The 16,645-nt window shown below is 46.6% G+C and overlaps 2 protein-coding genes across 2 annotated transcripts; both read right to left on the reverse strand.

The window, feature by feature from the left end:
* Nucleotides 1-29: 29 nt before the first annotated feature.
* crp1 (C-reactive protein 1) lies at nt 30-3,741 on the reverse strand. The gene is made up of 3 exons (XM_060036200.1): nt 2,657-3,741; nt 1,500-1,575; nt 30-963 (listed from the first exon to the last, which is right to left on the reverse strand). The coding sequence occupies exons 2-3, from the start codon at nt 1,573-1,575 to the stop codon at nt 353-355; spliced, it is 687 nt and encodes a 228-aa protein (XP_059892183.1). The 5' UTR covers nt 2,657-3,741; the 3' UTR covers nt 30-352.
* A 187-nt stretch (nt 3,742-3,928) lies between these two features.
* On the reverse strand, nt 3,929-15,304 carry stub1 (STIP1 homology and U-Box containing protein 1). The gene is made up of 8 exons (XM_060036199.1): nt 15,147-15,304; nt 13,906-14,127; nt 13,206-13,404; nt 11,950-12,115; nt 8,313-8,388; nt 7,676-7,732; nt 6,450-6,566; nt 3,929-6,141 (listed from the first exon to the last, which is right to left on the reverse strand). Exons 2-8 carry the CDS (start codon nt 14,017-14,019, stop codon nt 6,016-6,018), a joined length of 855 nt encoding a protein of 284 aa, XP_059892182.1. The 5' UTR covers nt 14,020-14,127; nt 15,147-15,304; the 3' UTR covers nt 3,929-6,015.
* Nucleotides 15,305-16,645: the final 1,341 nt, after the last annotated feature.

Here is a 16,645-nt window from a genome sequence, read left to right on the forward strand (position 1 = left end):
AGGAACATAATTCACAGCCAATAAAAAACAACAGGTAAATAGCTTTATTTTAAGAATTATTCTACAGCATTCTAACGCTCCAGTGCAGAACAGTGTGTGTGTGTGTGTGTGTGTGTGTGTGTGTGTGTGTGTGTGTGTGTGTGTGTGTGTGTGTGTGTGTGTGTGTGTGTGTGTGTGTGTGTGTGTGTGTGTGTGTGTGTGTGTTGTCGGCGCAGGGTGGTAAACTACAGGTCACTCAAAGCGATTAGAGACACATGGAGACGCAGAACAACATTACGGAGACCATGACGTCACGCAACAGTCCAACCGGAACGCGCTTCGGTGCTCGCGACTCCACCACGGCATCGGTCAGTCAGTCGTCGTCCACCACCAGGACGTTCCCGCTGGGCGCGTACTCGATGCTCGCCCAGGCGAACACGTTGCCCTCGGGGACCCGGTGTCCGTAGTGCCAGGCCTGGATGGCGCTGCGGGACAGCACGTGGTCCCACATGTTGAGGTCCGTCACCTCGCCCACGAAGCTCTGCGTGGCCTCCAGGTCCCCCAGGTGCTTGTCGGCGTCCTGCCCCAGCAGCACCGTGCCCCCGGGCCGGACCGTGTGCCCGGGTTTGTACACCTGGTAGCTGCTGCGCTTGCCGTCCACCCAGAAGGCCGTGAGTCCCCGGTTCGACTCCCAGGTGAGGCAGAGGCTGGTACGGAAGGTGGTGATGGGGGGCAGGTGGAAGAAGACTCCGTCGCCGCTCAGGGTGAATGACACGCGGCCGTCCCTCTCGCGCCACACGTTGAGCTCGTCGTAGTCGGCGGTGCGGTAGGCGAATAGGATGATCTGGCGGTCGGCCGGCAGCTCGGTGGCCACACGCAGGCACAGCGTGAACGCGCGGAGCTCCATCGCCATGCGGGGCTTGAGGGTCACGAAGCTGAAGTCCGTCTCGTAGGGGAACACCAGCACCTTGCCGGCCAGGCCCACTGGAGAAATAAAGCAGACGGGAAATACAGTCCACCTTCGTTATGGGCCTTTACCGGCCAGCAGGGGGGCAGCACACAACACACAAACAAAGAAGAGCCCACAAACCACCAAACACCAAAAGTTTCAAAACCAACACACAAACAAAAAAAACAGCACACACAACCACAAACCATATAACACCACAACCAACACACAAACACACAAACAAAAAACACACAACAAGCAACACACAACCAAAAATGAAACCACAAAACACACAATACACAGCACACACACACAAAACACACAACACACAGCAGACACAAACAGCCGACATTATTAGTGGTGCGTCAACAGAATACAAAAAACGACTGGAGGTCTGTGGAGGTCGTCCCACCAGCGGCCTCTAGTGATCGGAGCTGGAGCTACAGTTAAAGCTGGATCAATGAGGATGAGAGATTCGTTTCTAGGATTGATCGTGTCTTCACAGAACACATGTTGTGTTCATCATTTCAGCTTTCATCGGATCCTTGGATTGGGTAAAGAGCAGCAGTACCTTCGTTGGACGAGACGAGTAGGACTGAGCACAGCAGGATCGCCCCCAGGAGAGAGTGTCCACGGACCAGGACCATCTAGATTCATGCAGAGGTAGGCCTACTGATTACTCCATGTTCCGAAAACCACTCAGCAAAAAATAACTTGATTCAATATAAATAATATTCTAAAATCGAATTAGAAATTACTTGAAATAGTCATCCATATAAGTGCTATTATTTCAAATGTTAAGACAAATTTAACCAACGCCACAATAATATATTAATAATATTTATAATATATTAATAATATTTCTGGGCTAGCAGGATGCTTTCTCTTACTGAAGTTACTGATGAGTCAGCATGGATGGATCGGAATAAATCATTCTAATAATTGATTGTGCTTTATAACTTATTTTCCACAGACAAACTGCACAGGGTGCTCAGAAACACCCCTTCTTAAAGGCACCCAGTGCAACTTTATGTAAACATTCAATGAAAAATAAACATTCAATTTCTAGTCTTTTTTACACGTAGTAAGTTTCAATAACTCCATACCATTGCATATCGACATTCAAGGAGCAAAGATGAGACGTCGTTGTGTGGTGAGAACTGATAGAAAATCGTAAACAACAACAATCGCCGGTGGGGAGAAGCCATTTTTCCATTGACTGGAAGCCTGCTTTATTTATTGTAGGTTACAAAAAATAAAGAAAATGGCGGCATTGTTGTTGTTATCGATTTTGTATCAGTTCTCACCACACAACGTCTCATCTTTGCTGCTTAAATGTCGGTATGTAATGGTATGGAGTTATTGAAACTTACTACGTGTAAAAAAGACTAGAAATTGAATGTTTATTTTTAAGCCTCGAAAGTTGCACTGGGTGCCTTTAAAGTAGTTTTAAGTGTGGTTTGACATGTTTTTGTTCAGAATTGAGTTGGTCTATCAGGAACAATAATCCCTTGAATCGATGCGTCTGTGGTGATTATTTTGGGATTTACACATGGAAATTTCCAAAAAGGCAGAAATATACTTTAGGCATTACAACTTTTGAGTAAGTCTACCCGGGTTTTGAATGTTTGTCAGATATTAGTAGACTACCTCAGTTTTATCTGTAGTTAAGTTTATAGCATATATCCTGGTGGTATTTTGTAAATAATAATTCGGAGCAGTTCTTACCGTTCTGACGTCTTCTTTATGATCTAGTTATATTATATTATGTTATGTTATGATTGTGGTGGTGCTGTACCACTCTCCTCCTTGCTGTTGATGATGAAGATGAGGATGAGGAGGACCAGCTCTGGGCAGCCCTCGCTCCTGGCACCGTGACGTCACAATAGGTCCGCTGTCCGTCGACGTGTGACCAGCGGCGGGACCGCACAGTGCGTATGTACGCACTGGAAAGAATCTTCTGGGTGGCACGAGACTCAGGGCCACTCTTGTTTTGGTGGCGCTTTCTACAAGCCTTCATTTGTTCAGAGCCGCTGGATGAACTCTCCACATGTCGACCACCTCCTCTACAAACAGCTAATACTAGTTATATATGACTTTTTAAGTCACTTAAAACCATAGTTACACAGCAGGTCTTTTAAGGGTCAAAATCAGTCTGTGGCGGTCAGGTCGTCCTTCTCTCCATGGCTCCAGCCTGGGTTTGAATCCCATGCCGGCTTTATTCTCCTGTTGAGCTCAGGTGTGGGGCTCGACATGTTTAACATGTCGAGGCCCATCCCTGGTGAGTCTCATGTTTAACAGACTGCTGTGTAGGCCGTCTGTACATAAAAACAATATAGGCCTAGGCCTGCAAGAAATTGTTTTTTCCGTTCACTAAAGTCTTTTTTTAAAGCCATCCTCAAATTTAACATCCACTGAAACAGATTAAATTATCCGGTACCCAACATTTGTTATTAATCAAACCGATCAATTTAACCACGACTTCACAGATCACCGAGTCTGATGACTTTAACCATTGATGAAAGCCAACCAAATCAATTAGTTGAATGTTTCCTAGCAGACTGCTGTTTCAATAACGATGTTTTCATCACGTTATGCTCTGCCTATTGAGCTACCTGTCTCATTACATGGGCAGCAGGCATGTTTTCATATTAAGTTGTGTATTTATTTTATAGGCACTTTAACTACCATCATATAATTGCATAATCTATGAACATAACCAATGTCGTAGATTACATATTACAGATAATCTCTACCTAATAACTAAAACGATCTGAGACTACCATAATTATCTAATATGAGTCTAAAGATGATAACCCACGAGAGATGAACTATAATCATAAATAGAGATCTCCATCTTTAATAATAGGACTTCAGTCTGTATTTATTCAAGTGTGTCCTCTGAACGGCCATGTCAGAGGTGATTGATAAGGTACCCGACAGACTGCAGGAGGAAATAGGCGTATTTGAAGGTTTAATGAAGCACAACCCATGCACGGATGTTATCAACATATCTACATTTAATACAGGTTCCTCAAACGCAGAGAGAGCCGTACAGAAACCAAGGAACAGAGAACGAAAGAAGAAGAAAAGCAGTAAGAGAGATTACAGTCCGAACAAGATCAAGCACTTATTTACACCAGCGGGGAGGGGAAGGTGTGTGTGTAGGGGTGGGGGGGGGGGTACCCCAGAAGTCAGTGGGCCAAACACACCACACACACACACACACACACACACACACACACACACACACACACACACACACACACACACACACACACACACACACACACACACACACACACACACACACACACACACACACACACACACCATCAGCCGAGAAGCTTCGAGGACAATTACCTGTAAACTCACGAGTGCTTAACTTAAAATATATATTTATGCTTTCCAAATTTCACACAGATTACCTCCGCAGTGTATCCAAGGTAGGGACGCAACGGATTGTAAACAACTCCAGCACTTCTAAGATGGGTGGGATGATTTTTTTGGGGGGGTGGGCTAAAAACCATTAACATCTGTGGTTGCATTGCGGAGTTCCCGGGCTCCCCAGACCCCCACCCAGCTGAAGAGTAAGAGGGTGTTTGCCCAGGGAGGGAGTCCTGCATTCAGCATCGGAGTCACAGCAAGAGATTATGGGAGGGGAGGGTGATGAAGGATATGAGGTGACCATCTTGTGGCTGATTGTGACGACACAGGGAGAACCAGTTTCTTCTGGGCTCGGAGAGAAGAGCGAGGCTTCTGTCCCTCCCATCATGGGTATTATGTAGTCAGTTGAGGTCCGCCTGAAAAAAACTTTGATGGGAGAAGCCACAAGGGCCCAGATAAAACCAAGGACACATCTTCTAACCCTTCAGAGGATCATGTTTCAGTTCACCTCGGGGTTTCACGACATCAGAGAAGCAGCCCACCTCGGTCTACTCTTATCTTCCAACGCTCCTTCTGTGAAACAGCCCCGCAGCAACAGGATGTGACCCTCCTCCATAGCGCTTTAGCTAGCTAGCATACATTCAACGTGTGGCCAGTCCGCCGGGGGCCGGTCTGCCGCCAGTACCGGGGCCCCAGGCGCAGGACTACCAGGATCTAATCAGACCATGTGGCAGAGTCCATGCGATCCATGCGTAGTAAACCATGGAACCCGCCTTAAAACAAGGATTTCTGTTGAGAAACGGGTTTGTTTCGTCTGCGACGTTCACCTTGGCAAGACCATATTGTTAGGATCAAACACAATTAATTAATGTTTGATTCACAGTCGTAAGAACCGATATCAGCCAGGGAATACTGGAGCAGAGTGGGAGACGGCCGCGTGATAGTTCGACCCTTCTAGTAAAATATTAAAATGTATGAGTGTTTTTATCACCATTGTGAGGACAAACACAGACGTGCAGCGCTGATGACTCAGAAGACTGTGGCACTAGAGAGAGAGGGAGAGAGACAGAGACAGAGACAGAGACAGAGAGAGAGAGAGAGAGAGAGAGAGCCAGACAGAAAGAGAGACAGAGAGAGAGACAGAGAGACAGAGAGAGAGACAGAGTGGATATTTTCTTAAAGACTTAATCCACTCAGTTGGTGTTGGAATTGTCTGTTGTGATTGTAGACATGTTTAGCTCATAGACACGACGACAGAGGGGGAGTAAGGGGTGAGAGACAAAGAGAGAGGGTGAACGAGGCACAGTGGAGAGAGTGATGGAGGGATGGAGAGACCTGAGAGACTTCATACACAGGAGAGAGTTGGAGAGAGAGAGCGAGGGAATGTGAGGGGAGGACAGGAATGCAGAGGTGAAGCGTGGGGCTTGGAAGGACAGCCTAGGACAGACGGACACACAGGGAGAGAGAGAGAGAGAGACACACACCGGGATACATAGAGAGAAAGAGTGAGAGGGAGAGAGACAGAGAAAGAAAGAGCCTGCCAGGGCAGGCGCCCTTTGTAGAATGGGTGAGGAAGATGAGGAAGATGAGGAGGTGTCTGGCCTCTTCTCTCAGTAAGGAGGAGGGGTAAAGAGAAGGAGCAGAGTAGGAGGGAGGGGGAAGGAGAGGGTCTGGAGGGTGAGTAGGAGAAGTGTCCAGGCTCAGTAGTCCTCTACCCAGCCGTTTTCCTGGATGAAGGCATCGATCACCTCCTTCATGGCCAGGTTGGGGATCAGCTGATCCTGGGTCAGAGGACTCCGGGTCACCGGGTCGAAGTGACCCACCCTCTGGTGGGGGGGGGGGGGGGGGGTAAAACCAGTGTTATTCCCGAGATAAACAAGATCAGGTTCAAATGTCAAAGGTTGACTGAATTGAGCCGTTCACAGATACCAGACACAACCGGACCGCAAACATTGATGCAGCTGGGAGGTAGACCTTATCTCCCATTAGTCTGAGGGACTAATGCGGACCACAATATTCAGAATTAGTCCTGTATTGAGAGATCATCCACCATCGGGCTGTGAAGGTGAGGATGGAGGTGGTGGAGGCGGTGTGAAGGTGAGGATGGCGGTGTTTGGGGGCGGTGTGGCGGTACCTGCAGGTGTTCCTCGATGTCCTTGCGGTCGTAGGTGATGCCGCTGGGCGTAATGCATGGCTCCCTCATCAGCTCAAAGCTGATCTTCCCACACAGGTAGTCTGGGATCTCCCTCTTCTGCAGGGCACACATGAAGACAGGCTCAACCACACAGTTAACCAGTCAACCACACAGTTAACCAGTCAACCACATAGCCAACCAGTCATCCACGCAGTAAACCACATAGCCAGCCAGTTACCCACAGTTAAGCACACAGTTAACCACAGCATGCAGTGCAATATGCAATATGCACCATGTGAAAAAGGGAGAACCTAAGCAATACTAATGTACCGTATTTTCCGGACTATACGTCGCTCCCGAGTATTAGTCGCATCAGTCAAAAAATGCTCCATGACGAGGAAAAAAACATATATACGTCGCATCGGTGTATAAGTCGCATTTATTTTTAAACATTTAAACAAGAACGTTTAGTCTGGAGAGACTGAATATAATTGCAATAGCAATATAGGCTATTCGCCAGTCCCGGCTTTTCGCCAGTCCCGGACAAGTTTTTCACTCACCCCAAACTTTCTTTCTGTTGCTCGATTGCCGTTTTCGGCTGCATACTTTATAATCTGCAGTTTAAATTGTGCAGTATAGCTTTTTCTTTTTGGCGGCATTTTATTTTGTGTTCTCTTTTGTTTTGTCTACGGTCTAGTTTATTTATAATTTATTCGGTGGTGCAGTAGGCTTGCAGCGTTCAGTTGTAGGCCTAATGAATGACGGTGCCATCTTGCGGCCAAAGATTATGTACGCACAATTTTGGCATATAAGTCGCTTCGAAATATAAGTCGCAGGGCAAGCCAAACTACAAAAAAACCGCGACTTATAGTCCGGAAAATACGGTAATCTTTCATGAGATTGCACTTCACAGTGTGGACATAAACTGGCTCACTCGCTGTCAGGGATGCGACTTCACAAAGGGGCCGTTATGACGGGATAGCTTGGACCGTCTCTCTGAACCCAACCTAGCCAAGCTATAGGTCCTGGGGCCGAGTGGAGCCAGGAGCAGGACGGGGAGCCATAAAAGACTTATGAAGACACGTGCTACCTACGCTGCCTGTTCATTAACTTCTGATGGAAAAAAAAAATCAAAGATTAGCTTAGAGTTTGTGCTGTTGCAATGCAAACCCTCGCCACATACACACACACACACACACACACACGAGAAAGAAATGGGAACTTACTTTTCTCTTCTCGTCCACTTGAGAGAAGAGCTCGTCCATGTCCATCAGATACTTGTCCTAAACCGATAACAAACGTGTTTAACCTCTTAATACCTATCTCTGAATATAACATACCCGAGTACAATGAAATAGAGTACACTCCACAACTAAAAGGGGCTTTAATATGTCATCCTGGGCTAAAGGAAAGATAACACCTGTGAGAATGTTGTGCAGGTGAAATAATCAATGTGGATACAACTGGTTGGTGAACACAGCAAACCTGGAAGATTTCTTCTTCCGAAATAAATGTGATTTAGAGTGAATACACCTAGTGCATTATCAGTTGGTAGCCCTATAGCACTATAGCTATATACAGGGTTTAGCTATATATAACTAAACCCTCTCTTAGCTACTAAAGATGGATGTAAAACACAGGTTGGTTTGCGAAATGGTGCCCAGACACTATTTGACTTTAATTAATGCGATCAAACACAACTTTGATGATAATAACAACAAAGGTAAGACATAATCTGGATGTTAGATAATGTCTCAGCTTTCTGATAACGTGGTAATTCGTAATAAAAGGTGAAAATATCTTTTGTTTAACACATCTTGACCTTAAAGGTCCAACATTATCAGGTTCACAACCCATACGTACATTCTGGGATGTTATCTTCATGATGTCACTGCCGTTCTGATTGTCGTCCTCTTTCTCTCTGCAGTCCTCCAGCTCCCTGTACGGGTTCACATACATGTGCCATCAGACCAGAGCAATCAAACCCAGAGACCGAGACCAGAGCAGAGAAAGCAAACCATTTTACCCTAACTCAGAGATATCTCTGAATTGGCGTTGGCTTGTCTTTAACTGATTCAGACCAGTTTTTTAATTCCAAAAATAACCTGTTGTTCTGGGAAGTAAATTTGTGATACTTTTGTAGTAACGCTGTTGTGTATGAGCGGCGTAATACTAAGAAGCTTAACCCTCAGTTTGACGTGGACATCAGAACAAACCGCTGCTCAGACAGAGCTCCCCACATTCAGACACACAGTAGCGCTATACTTCAGGTGTCCAGGATGCCGAACCCTCTCTCTGACCTGATCCATCCAAATAATAATAATAATAATAATAATAATAAATTTAATTTAGAAATCAGCGTCTGTCCAGAACAATCTCCAGAAATCACACACACTGGGGCGTTAGACTTCAAGTATCCTTCAAGTTTGGCGAAGCCTAACTTTCTCTCGGACGCCGCAGTCAACCGCTGCCCAGACAGAGAGCTACACGCCAACACACACCTCGCCTCTGGTGTCCCTTGGTCGGGATATCGAATAGTATACTGAGACCGCAGAAAGACCGTTACCTGTGTGACGTCAAACAGTATACTGAGACCGCAGAAAGACAGTTACCTGCGTGACGTCAAACAGTATACTGAGACCGCAAAAAGACCGTTACCTGTGTGACGACAAACAGTATACTGAGACCGCATGAAGACCGTTACCTGTGTGACGACAAACAGTATACTGAGACCGCATGAAGACCGTTACCTGTGTGACGACAAACAGTATACTGAGACCGCATGAAGACCGTTACCTGTGTGACGACAAACAGTATACTGAGACTGCATGAAGACCGTTACCTGTGTGACGACAAACAGTATACTGAGACCGCATGAAGACCGTTACCTGTGTGACGACAAACAGTATACCGAGACCACAGAAAGACCGTTACCTGTGTGACGACAAACAGTATACTGAGACCACATGAAGACCGTTACCTGTGTAACGACAAACAGTATACTGAGACCACAGAAAGACCATTAACTGTTCGGAGTGTTTGAGGAGAGTATTTTGAGGAGGCTGATTTTACTACGGTTTTCGCTAAATGTATGTCTTATTTCAGTAACATTGATGAATGGCATAGGATAGGGAGCTCAGAGCACTAGTCAGCCCTTGTTCCCTAATGACTCATTCTGGACTGAGAGAAGTCATGGATGTATGTGTATGTGTATGTATATGCGTTTCCTGACCATGGTAGTGTTTTGTTATAGCCTTTTTCTACGTCGTTTCATGCTGCTTCTTGTCCAGCTCGAGGTTTGAAATCCAAGTGACATTTCAAACCAATTACAAATAACGTTTTTATTCAGGCTGCACGATAATGTCTTTTATTCCAACCGTTACGATACCAGATAATAAAACCTGCTGCTCATGGCAGATAACTTAAGATAACCAATAAGTTAATAACCTGTGGTTTGTGACCAACCAACTGACATCGCTATAACTGTAAACACAAGAAGCAGTCAAAGGGTGACCATAATCTAAACACAAAAATATTGGAATGTAAAAGATCGTTGTGTAGTCTTTAAATACATTATAAATGATGTTAATATGTATTTTGGTAAAATTTTGAAGCTAGATACATAATAAACTATAAACAAAATAGGGCTATGCCATTTAGACCGTCTAGCATAAAATATGTTTGTTGTCCTGGACAGGTGGAGTAACCTCGCATTTGACAAGTTTTACAATAAATACCCCCAGGAACAACCCCATATCAAAACTGAAGGTGACATATAACAGCGTTGCACTGCTGTGGTTGAGTATTAAAGAATGACATCTCAACAGCAGTTCATTTAGTTGAAGGTGTTGGGTCTTTTTTAAATTCTAAAAAGGTATTTAATCTGAGGCGGAGACCTAGAGAAGGGATCCCCAGTAGTAGTCCTGTGGTCCCAGCAGTGTAACCTGCCCAGGGCGAGCGGTGGGCAGCAGCCCTCCTCTCCATCGGGCCGCCGTTTGGCCAACACCACGAGGCTCCGGCCTTGGGACCGCACCAGTCTCACCAGCTCATGTTTCATTGGCTCCTCAGATACGGTCTGGCTCCCCATAATCAAAGATTTCTGCCCGGTACGAGATAAACCTACCAATCACAACCGTTTACCTAGCTTGAGGCGGGATGAATACGATGGTGATGCAGAGGAGCGAGGATGCATTTTCAACAATAAAGATGGCTGCCGCTGATGTACATGATGATTATGCCATCGGGACAGTATCAGACAAACTGGACGGTATAGCTTCACATAAAGAAGAACCGACGACTGCAGTTAATGCTTGTGTTGATTATTATTATTTTTTTTATCTCTAAGTGCTGTGTCACCCGTTTCGTAGTTATGATTGGTCGTAGGAATAACCAATGGTGTCCAAAGGCATTTTGGTCTGCGCCCGTTGGTGACGCCCACTGGAAATCAAAAATGAACTAAGAAGTTCCAGTTTGCTTGCTGAGGTCATGACAAAAGCATTGGTATACCCAATGGTTAATCCAATGTTGCTTTCGAATTATCGTCTCTATTTAATCGGCTACACTTACGTTCATGGACTAATACATAATACAAATTTCCCAATATCTGCCAATAATTGATGGGACCCAATCATTATAGTGCACCAGCTAAAATGATCCAAAGTAAGCTTCCTTCAACCGTTGCGTTAAAGCGGTGGCTCTAGATTCCTCAGTCAACAGAGGGTTCTAACCAGCCGATCTAGAACCTAGTCCCGTGTGTCCCAGACTAGGGATGGGCAACGATCGTCGAATAGTCGAATAGTTGGAGTCACGTAGAATATCGAATAATGTATGTGACTATTGTTATTTATTACACGGCACCTCTCAATGCTCTTGAACGCTCTGTTCACTTGCATGGGCCTTCACAACTTCCGGTGGTGAATAATTTTTTGATAATTCACCGTTGCAAAGCATATAAGGACCGCTGTCAAGGAAAGTTTATTTATTTTTTCTATCGTATCACTCCGGAAGTAGTCCGGTAACTTATCAACCCCAGCGTCCTCGGTTGCGAAGCAACTTCAAAGTCTTTGGCAGACTATTTCTCTGCTGATCAACACTACGAATAGTGGTAACAAATAAATTGTAAAAAGACACACGGTGTGAACTTATTTTTTTGGCCATAGTTTCCATATGCTAAAAGACGTGTCTAGTTCACCGTCATGCAGGCTGTGTTCAGTAAAATAAATAGCGATCTGTTTTCGGCGCATGTAGGCGTATCTGCCTAAGCCCACGTTGAAATAATTTTGATGTTGAATGTGTATGGCGCAGTTGTTGAAATAAACAGATTGATTTCAAATAAATCATAAATGCCTCCCCCCGTGTCATTGTGTATACGAGGTGCCTGTGAGCGTGCGTGGGGGGTTCTTGATTGATCGATTTTCGAAGATTATTCGAATACTTCTCAGCGAATATCGAATAGTATTTTTGCCAGAAATGCACATCCCTATTCCAGACAGGGCCTCACCTCTCCTTCTCGGCCAGGATCAGCTTGGAGAGATAGGCGTGCAGCTCGTTCTCCTGGTGGATGCGCTTCTCCTCGATGCTGTTCCAGCGCTTCTTCTTGGCCATGCGCAGAGCGCTGGGGATGTCGTCGCCAAAGTTCAGCCTCTGCTCCTTGGCCAGGTTGTACGCTGTGGCGAGGAACATACGTCACATGGTCGGTGAGGCCGGTTGTACATATCGTATGCATGATCAAAAAGACGCATCAAAACATCATCTCTAAAGACGGTCAAAGGGATGTGGAGAAAGACAACGAGCCCTATGCTAGCGGGCACTAGCATGATATGAATACAATTCACTGACTTCCTTATTACTGTGTGAAGAAAACATAAGCGGGACATCCTATTCTGTATTGGATTATTTACAAACATTATTTTTAGGTAAAGGTACAATTGCAGATTGTATTCAACGGTAAATCCAGCTGTTCCAGGAGTGCTTGTCAGAGGGTGGCCATGTGTCACTTGGTGCTCAATATATTTGGCGGTCTAGGTCAGTATATTTCCACCCTTGGTCAGCGTACCACTGGAGGCACGCGAGGGTACTGAAGCTGGTACAAAGGTTTGATTAAAATAGACAAATAAATATATATATAATAATAACTAACAATTATGCTAATAATTCAAAATAGCTATTTATATTAAAAATTTAAGTATAGTTATAGCTATGGTCTGTTCATTCAAAATATTGTCAACCTCTGTGCATTCCATTCCATGTTTTGCGAAAATCGGTTGCAGCATTGCCGTCTTTTTCTTTCCACTGTTTCCCAACGGCCTTGGCATGTTTGCAGTAATAATTGTGTATAAAGGGGGGTTGACACTCTACTGTATTTTCAGCCACTGCATGTTTATTTTTCTATTTTCCCGTTTGCATGAGAAGGTCACGAAAAGTCTTGATATAAATCGAATGAAACGGCTTAAGGGAAGGTCGCTCTGATTTACCGATAAAGGGTTGTCCATGTTGAAGCTATCACTGAGAAGTGTTTGGCTGTGAGGTGATAGCACCGTACTGCTGGAGCTGAGGCTCACTCTAGGCATGATGCTGTTTTAACCCATAATGGATGAATTCTTCCAGTTAATACTGCAACATGACCTTTTTATTGTCAGGGGTACAGCGGTGGGGCCCGGTTTGAAACTAGCTTCGGGCAGTGAAGGCAAGCATAATCGCAACTAGTAGAATGCAGCCGAGCTCTCCCCGCCCAAAGGCCCGGCGCCCCCCCCTCACCTCGCTGCAGGTTCCCGATGGCCTCGTCGTAGTTCTCCAGCTCCAGGTGGCACTGGCCAAGGAAGAAGTGGGCCTTGACCGACTGGCCGTCCAGCTCCAGGGCGTGCTTGCAGTCGGCCAGCGCCTTGTCGTGCTGCTGGAGCTTGACGTGGCACAGCGCGCGGTTGGTGTAGTACACCGCCACAGACGGGTTGCGGTTCTAGAGGGGAGACGCCGTGTTAGGATCCAACAATCAGAGCTTAACAGGGACAATGATCAACCATGATAGAGAGATGTAGACCCGCTGAAGAGAACGACCCATAGAGAGACAGGCAGACAGAGAGTGCAGGCAGAGAAGGAGGGAGATACAGACAACTGGACCGGTAGAGATGGGTAAACACACACAGTCAGACAACTGGACAGGTAGATATAGGGTAACAAACACAGTTAACTAGACGGATGGATGTAAGTAAACAGACAGACCACTTGACGGGTAGACATAGGTAAACAGACAGACAGACAATTAGAAAGAAAGATAAATAGATAGGAGGACAGATACACAGACCAATAGATGGATCGAACAATAGATTGAACGACAGACAGATGCGTTGCACATCACAGAGTGGTAAATTAGCTACATTAACGACAAACTTTCTGCCATAATCCTATTGAGTGTGGTATTTCGTGGTGGACGGAGGACAGCACTGGTGACACGACTCACGATAGCCTTGCTGTAGCAGGTGGCCGCCTCCTGGTACTTGCGGCAGAGGAAGAGGCGGTTCCCCTGCTCCTTGAGCTCCTGGGCTGTGGAGCTCTTCTCAGGGCTGGCCGACATCTTCTCCACTCTCTCCGCGGCGCCCGCTCCGCGCTGCTTCCCGATCCTGTTCCCCGTGTCTCCGGCTCGCTGGCGGGCAGGTGGACGAACGCCCCGGCAGCTTACAAACTAGGGCCACACGGGGCGAGAGATGGTGTGAAACTGAGGTTCCCAAACAGGGGTGCAACCCAGGGAGGTTTCAGCAGGTCCCAGGGGGTACATGAAGGAGAGTGGTACTATGTCTTTTTATATCTTTAAACAAAATGCATGTTCACTGATCAATACAAAGCCCTTAAACAGTGTGCCTCAACACTCAACTTCGACCGTTTTAAACACCACAAAATAAACAATGACGCTGAATGATAATGTCATTATTGTGACTTTAGTTATACTATGAGCTATAATACTTCTGGTTCGGGGTCAATGTAGAGGCGTTTCAGCGAACTGATGGGAACAACCTCATTATCCGCTCACTGCAACGCATCTGCAATGCGTGTCTCGAGCTTCTCGGCTGCGGTCGTAGAACATGTACCTCCTTCCAACAGAATATTGCACGTATGGGATCATATACACAGGAGCTGCTACTGATGTGCATAAGGAATCAGCATGACACACAAAGCCATCCTATTGGGACCATACAACACACTTCTGTGTGTCGCACTGCACTCACAACAGCGATAAACGACACATGATACAATGACAACACCAGTAAAAAGTAGATTTAACACACATAATGACGTTGTCGGGTACAAACTAACAGGACGAGTTACAGGACGAGATAGGAGAGGAGGGTAGAGAGACAGAGAGTAGCACCTAGCTAACAGCTTAGCTCTTCATGCTAAGCTAGAAAGCGGATCTCCTTGGTCGAAGGAGGAGGAGACCGGGGTTTCCCTGGTTCTGCCCCTCTCCTGTACCACTGTAATAACCGCGGTTCAGACCTGGTCAGGGTTATGTTCTGGTGGTTTAAACATGGTGGTTAAAACTCTTGTGTCGTGTTGGTTTGGGCCTCCCAGGGCTAACCAGTCCTAGCTTCAGGTAACATCGTCGTCTGGGAGCTTCTGGCCTTTTTTTTAACGCCGCGGAATCAAACCGTCGACGAGCATTAAAACGACAAAGCGGTTGGTCTCACCTCAGGAGATCGGTCTCACCTCAGGAGATCGGTATCACCGGTAGACGAACGGCGCTCTGCGTTTTGGATAATAACCTCGGTTTCACTCCTCAGCCGATCCGCCGCTCCACCGCAGGCTGTCATGGCACTTTGTTGTGATGATGACGTCACGCGGAGAGAGTGCGGAGCGCGGCCAATGGGCGCAGGGAAAAGTTCACCGCCAGGCGGCGCAGTTGAAGGAGGGCCAATGGGCGCCCTGCGCGGTGACGCCGCTAGAGGGCGACGCGGTGTCACCGTTGCTTCATGACCACCAGAGCAGCGGTCTAGGACCCTACAGCCTCCCGGAGGAGCTTATCCTTGGATGACGAAGATCTCAACATAACTCAATCATAACTCATGAAAGTATCTAAATAGAGTTTAAATAACCCTCATCCTAAACGTAACCATCTGTTACCCTAAACGTAACTATCACTCACTAACAGCAGCCACCATTGTCCCAGTTCCAAAGAAATCCACCATAGGCAGCCTAAATGACTATAGACCAGTGGCACTAACATCTGTCGTCATGAAGTGCTTCGAGAAGCTCGTCCTCCCCCACCTTAAGTCCTGCATCCCTCAAAACTTTGACCAGCATCAGTTTGCTTATAAAGCAAACAGGTCGACGGCTGATGCAATCGCCACTGTCCACCACACTGCAGCAAGTCACCTGGAAAAACAGGGGAATTATGTCAGGATGCTTTTTGTTGACTTTAGTTCGGCGTTTAACACAATCTTGCCGAACATTCTCATCAGGAAGCTGACTGACCTGGATTTCCCTGCCCCAACCTGTGAATGGATTTACAGCTTCCTGACGGACCGTCCACAGACAGTGAGGATGGGGACACAAACATCTTCCACCCTGACACTCAGCACGGGCTCCCCTCAGGGCTGTGTGCTGAGCCCCTTCCTGTATTCTCTTTACACGCATGACTGCGTCCCCGCCCATCACTCCAATGTCATCGTCAAATTTGCGGATGACACTACAGTGATGGGTCTCATCTCCAACGGTGACGAGACAGCATACAGGGAGGAAGTCCAGAGGCTCACAGCCTGGTGTTCAGCTAATAACCTTTTGCTGAACGCCAGCAAAACCAAGGAGATGATATTTGACTGGAGCGCGACGAGAGGTGACCTCACCCCACTCCAGATAGACGGGGTCTGCATGGAGAAGGTCTCCTCCTTCAAGTTTCTGGGGATGCAGGTCAGTAAGGACCTAACCTGGCACACCAACACGGTTGCGGTGGTCGGAAAAGCTCAGCAGAGGCTATTTTTTCTAAGACTGCTGAGGAAATGCCAGGTGGGGACAAAGCTGCTGCAGACCTTTTACCACTCTGCTGTTGAAAGTGTACTGGTGTATGGCATTACGGTGTGGTACGCAAACTGCACAGCCAAAGACAGGAAAACCCTGCAGGGGGTTATTAAGACGGCAGGAAAAATCATCGGCTGCCCCCTGCCCTCCCTGGAGAACATTGCCACCTCCCGGGGGCTGAATAGGGCAAA

Source organism: Gadus macrocephalus, chromosome 18 (assembly GCF_031168955.1).
Source record: "Gadus macrocephalus chromosome 18, ASM3116895v1".
Classification (NCBI taxonomy): domain Eukaryota; kingdom Metazoa; phylum Chordata; class Actinopteri; order Gadiformes; family Gadidae; genus Gadus; species Gadus macrocephalus.

What these genes read in the sequence shown, in the direction of transcription:
- crp1 (XM_060036200.1), bottom strand. Translation starts at nt 1,575, where the DNA reads ATGGTCCTGGTCCGTGGACACTCTCTCCTGGGGGCGATCCTGCTGTGC. An exon ending in ACTCGTCTCGTCCAACGAAG is followed by an intron (nt 964 to 1,499) that starts GTACTGCTGCTC and finishes TTATTTCTCCAG; the next exon opens with TGGGCCTGGCCGGCAAGGTG.
- stub1 (XM_060036199.1), bottom strand. Translation starts at nt 14,019, where the DNA reads ATGTCGGCCAGCCCTGAGAAGAGCTCCACAGCCCAGGAGCTCAAGGAG. An exon ending in CATCGGGAACCTGCAGCGAG is followed by an intron (nt 12,116 to 13,205) that starts GTGAGGGGGGGG and finishes TCCTCGCCACAG; the next exon opens with CGTACAACCTGGCCAAGGAG. An exon ending in ATCCTGGCCGAGAAGGAGAG is followed by an intron (nt 8,389 to 11,949) that starts GTGAGGCCCTGT and finishes GAACCCGTACAG; the next exon opens with GGAGCTGGAGGACTGCAGAG.